Source organism: Crassostrea angulata, chromosome 2, assembly GCF_025612915.1.
Source record: "Crassostrea angulata isolate pt1a10 chromosome 2, ASM2561291v2, whole genome shotgun sequence".
Lineage (NCBI taxonomy): Eukaryota > Metazoa > Mollusca > Bivalvia > Ostreida > Ostreidae > Magallana > Magallana angulata.
The window spans coordinates 53,793,188-53,798,107 of record NC_069112.1 but is presented as its reverse complement, the minus strand read 5'-3'; the positions used below and the strand labels follow the sequence as shown (position 1 = coordinate 53,798,107).

The 4,920-nt window shown below is 31.0% G+C and overlaps 1 protein-coding gene across 1 annotated transcript; it reads right to left on the bottom strand.

The window, feature by feature from the left end:
- Nucleotides 1-604: 604 nt before the first annotated feature.
- LOC128170557 (kunitz-type serine protease inhibitor A-like) lies at nucleotides 605-4,244 on the bottom strand. Its single transcript, XM_052836344.1, has 5 exons — nucleotides 4,180-4,244; nucleotides 3,714-3,753; nucleotides 2,416-2,598; nucleotides 1,438-1,513; nucleotides 605-725 (listed from the first exon to the last, which is right to left on the bottom strand). The coding sequence occupies exons 1-5, from the start codon at nucleotides 4,222-4,224 to the stop codon at nucleotides 629-631; spliced, it is 441 nt and encodes a 146-aa protein (XP_052692304.1). The 5' UTR covers nucleotides 4,225-4,244; the 3' UTR covers nucleotides 605-628.
- Nucleotides 4,245-4,920: the final 676 nt, after the last annotated feature.

Sequence of the window (4,920 nt, the reverse complement as noted above, 5' to 3'; positions counted from 1 at the left end):
TTGAATGTGTCTCCATTGCTGTGTGAACTCGGGAACATGTAGCCTTTGTGGACTCGATAGCGCTGGCGTTGCAAGATCTGATTTCCTACATAATTTCGTGTATTTGTATTACCACAATTCAGTAAGTTTATCTTTATGATATTTTGTCGGCTGATACATTGTATTGCTATTTATTTATAAATTGTCTTGATAGTGTTGAATAATATTAACCTACATGTACAAGAATATGTTACTATGTGTCCTTTTATGTCGGTAATCTACTTGTTTTTAAAGCAATATCCATTACCGGGTTTGCATAAAAGTTATTTTTATAATGATTTATTAAAAAGCTGTGTGTTAATTGTTGGTGACCAATGTCTAGTCTTATTTTATTGATAACTTTATGGGACGGTATATGATATGTTGAGACGTAGTTGATCTGTGTGCATCTTGGTGGAGCATGGTGGAGCATGTTGGAACAACGTGGACGATGCAGACGATGCACTAGACAGGTTTTTTTTTTTATTGGATAACAGGAGTCATAAAACGAAAGACTTAAAGAAAACCTATCACAACAGTTCAAACGAGACAGCTTTATATATATATATATAAAACAAGACATAAAGAATTAATGCTCTTTTATTGATCTTTAGCTTTCGATAACCCTATAGCCGTCATTACTCATACACTTGCTGGACACGTCTTTACCGTCCAGAATCCAGAAAGATTCACATTCACACACAGCACTAGAGAAAAATATAAACGAAACAAAGTTACAAGAGGTCCATTATCTCAAACTTGATCAATTGATCAATTGATCAAACTTGCTTTAAAAGCAAAGGAAATATCATCAGTCAATAATTAGGGATGTCAAATTTACTCGGTGGGCTTTGTAGCCTCTAGTCTAGCGAGAGTCGAGTATTCGATGATTTATTTAATACTGTGTGTTCTTTTTTTTTTTTAAATCAAATATACCGCTGCAAAATCCACATCATCTTAAACTCAATTTTATTTTTAAAAAACTTATGGTAATCAGTACTAGATGCCTAAAAAGTATTTGATATAAATGTTTGTTAGCTTTCCCCTTTCCTTTTTGACGCTTACACATAATTTAGCTCCACTTCATCTTAGGCAATTTAATACTGTATTAAGTCATTGTCCCATGCTCAATCAATATTAAAATATTGATAGTTATTAAAACAAAGGCATTGAGATGATAAATCTTATGATTAAACTATAAAATAACCAACATCTAATCCATCGGTTTTTTTGTTGATTTTGATTCAGAAGATATCCACGAAATGAAACATTCAAGGCCCTTCAATATCTTACATTTTTATAAAGATAAAAATGTTGGTCAAGAATGCATCCTTTTCTTGCCATTACGATTTGTCATCAAATACAGAAGAAAAAGAAATGTATAAAACTGAACTATGGTAATTAGCGAGATATACTTACAAACACTTGGCGTCAGGATGATTTGGACAGGTCTGTGCTGTACATGCCTTTTCAAGACATCCTATCATTGTACAAGCTAGAAACAACGAGCAAAACATGTTTATACTAAAATATTTACATCTACCGAGTATGATTCCCTCTATTTCTTTTTCTTACGGAAACTTATGGTTAATTACAGCTTTATAGAAACAGTTAGACTGAAATATACACGCCCCGTATATAAATTGGTAGAAACCTACAGCGACCTAAGAAACACAACGGACTACACGTAATAATCATGATGATGTCAGACTCAAATTCTCATAGAAGAAGATGTAGATGTTTTTTAGCAAACGTACTGGTTTACATTAAAGGTGAATTAGTAAATTTTATTTCATTCTTTTAAATCAGTTTATCATTTTGTTAACAGAAAGATATAAATATAAACAATGAGATGTTTTCTTTGATTATCCATGCGGGTTAAGAACGTAACGATCATTGCAAAATAAGAATTCATAACCTGCTGACGCATTGTTGCTACATCCAAATTCCGCATGAATCATCATAGAAAGGATTTTTTAAAAAGTAAAACAAGAATCCAAGGGTAACTAGATTTCATGTTACAATCACCATAAAAAAGTGTAATGCATAAGGACGCGTTGATGTCTCGAATAAAAATATTACTAAATTTTAATTCAAATACTACATGTATTAACTGACATATACTATTTGAATTTTACTAAAAGGTTTGTCATTATCATTTCAACGACTTAAACCATTAAACACCAATAAATACCTGAAATTTAAAAGATGTTTTTTCCCTGAATGATATATAACGGAGAATTTTCTTTATTTTTGGTTCATAAAAGCTGTAAACTGTTGTGCATGTGAAATAGTTTTATGCAAAATGATAAGAATTATGCTGATGATAATAATTATGATAGTAGTGATGATAATAATGATGACAATAATAATGGTTATGGCAATATGGTTACGTACGTCTATCGAACTGGCAGATATATTCACAAAGACCCTTGTCCTGAAAGTTATTGTCATTGCTGGAGCATTCACCATCGTCAAATTCCTTGCACTCGTTCAGCAAAGGGTCGAAGTAGTAACGTTTTACATTAGCCTTACAATCTCCGGTGACTGGAGGAAGTCCACAGGCTTCATTTTTCAGTTCTGAAGTAAATCATTCCATACGTAATAATTGCACATAGTATAATCGTCTCTACGAAGCTTGTTTGTGATGGTAATCATCTAATTAATCAGCGTTATGTAAGGGAAAAAATGAGAAGAAAAAACCCAGTTTCCAAAAAAAAAAATTGATTGATCAAGGTATAAAAAGTACATATTGATAATAATTAAGTGCCGTTCATACATACAAAAATGTTAAACGCCAGGTACAATCCTATTTAATAATACCTTTTTTAACTATCATTAGGCATGCGTGCAAAAATTATAATTATTACGTAATAATACATATTTTTTTTAACATTTAATGCATCGCACAAAGTGCCGGATGATTATGTCATTGCCAATGTGGCATTTTTGCACCCTTTCTTAAAATGCGATTCCGTATGCAGGTGCATGAAAGACCATTGCCTAGAAAGTACATATAAACTATTTTAGTTTTAATGTGTCATCAGATTATACATTTACCTTGAAGAATCAAGTCATATTCAATAGGATTTTAATGGTAATAATAATATTAATTATGAATACTAATAATGATAATAATAATAATCCTACGTGACGTTTTGGAAGTTCCCGATATGATTTTCAAAATATTATATGTTAAATAAATTCCTTGTAGGATAAAAGTATCCCCGAGAGGATTTTGATTCAATAGCATTTTTATTACAAGAAATTAAGATTCCCTATTAAATATTAAGTCATATGGGTTTTTAAAAGTCCTTTGAATTCCTGCAGAAACTCAATTTCCTATGTGATTTATTTTTATTTCGCTGGGAATTAAAAAAAAATACCCTGTAGGTTACTAGTAAATGTTTTACCGTAGATATTAATGTTTTCAAGGTAAATGGCTCACCTGACAGGTGAGATACACCAACAAAAAAAGTTGTTCTAAACTTTGTAACCAATGGCCAATCATAGATTTGAATTTTCAAAACATGCACATTTGACAAGTGTAACAATAAAACATAAGCACTGACTGAATTATTTTCCGAAGTATTTGTTTATATAAATAATATATTCAAAGGTATATATAATACAATGAATCAAAAGAAACACATTGCTAGCAGCTTAATTCATGAAAATAAGAAGTGAAGAGTAACCTTTCACGGCAATAGGGCGATATAGATGTGAAGCAATAACCTACAATGTAAAAAAATGATTTAATATATGTGCGAGCAATCATTAAATGAACTGTTGCAATACATTACATGTATATAGCAGATTTACTTCTTTCCGTTTCAATCCTGTTGTATATTTTAGAACGAAAGGAAAAGTTACGAGTTGCTTTTTTGTTTGTTGGTTTGTATGTTTTTTATTTTTTTTATTTATCTATTTTTGAGGCTGGATGGTCAACAAAACAACCAACAAATTTATCTTAAAATTGATTTCTATGATTCACATATAATGAATAAAAAATCAATATATTATGGCTTTTAAATTTTGGTATTTCCCTATATTTTCATATAGAACTCTTTTTCAAATGAAGAGTGATATATAGTCTTAAATTGCCCAGGGCCACCGAACCCTATTCTCATGAAACCAGAAAATACAAACACAATTACTTACCACTGTTAGAACGACCGTCAAAAAATGCAAAATGATCAAAGCCATGTTGTTGCTGTTGAAGTAGTTTCCTGAAAAATAAACGTTTTATATGTGTCATTTTATATACAAATTTATAACCGAACTTCATCATTGTAACTTCATTATTCTTAAAATTGCCTACAGCAATACGAAACTTTAATTAAAACATTAATTCTCCACCGCTTCGTAAACCTTGTCATATTGACAGTAATATTGATGTCAAAGCGAGTTTTTTTTATCAAAAAAGATGGATTGGAATTTATTTGTACTTGAATCCCAGTTCTCTATTACATCACTTTCTTTATGGTTACTTAGTCCCCTGTCAACCATTCTCTCTCTCTCTCTCTCTCTCTCTCTCTCTCTCTCTCTCTCTCTCTCTCTCTCTCTCTCTCTCTCTCCAAAAAAAAAAAAATAGCCTACATAAAAAAAAACAGAATTTTTGTTTTGATCAAGGTAAGTTTTTTTTATGAAACTGGTGGATAGAAAATCATTTTAATTCCCTGGTCTATATTACACCACCTCAGTTTATTCGTTCCGTAACAGTGCAAATGATTAGTTTACTGAGCGGGTCTAAACATGAAATTTACATGTACAATATGACAAACTTTGTATTTAAACCAACCCAGTAAAATTCAAAATTACCCACAAACAGGTCCGTGTGACACATTGTTCTTTGACGTCTGTAATTACCATTTGTCTGCTTTAAGCAAAAAACATAAAAAT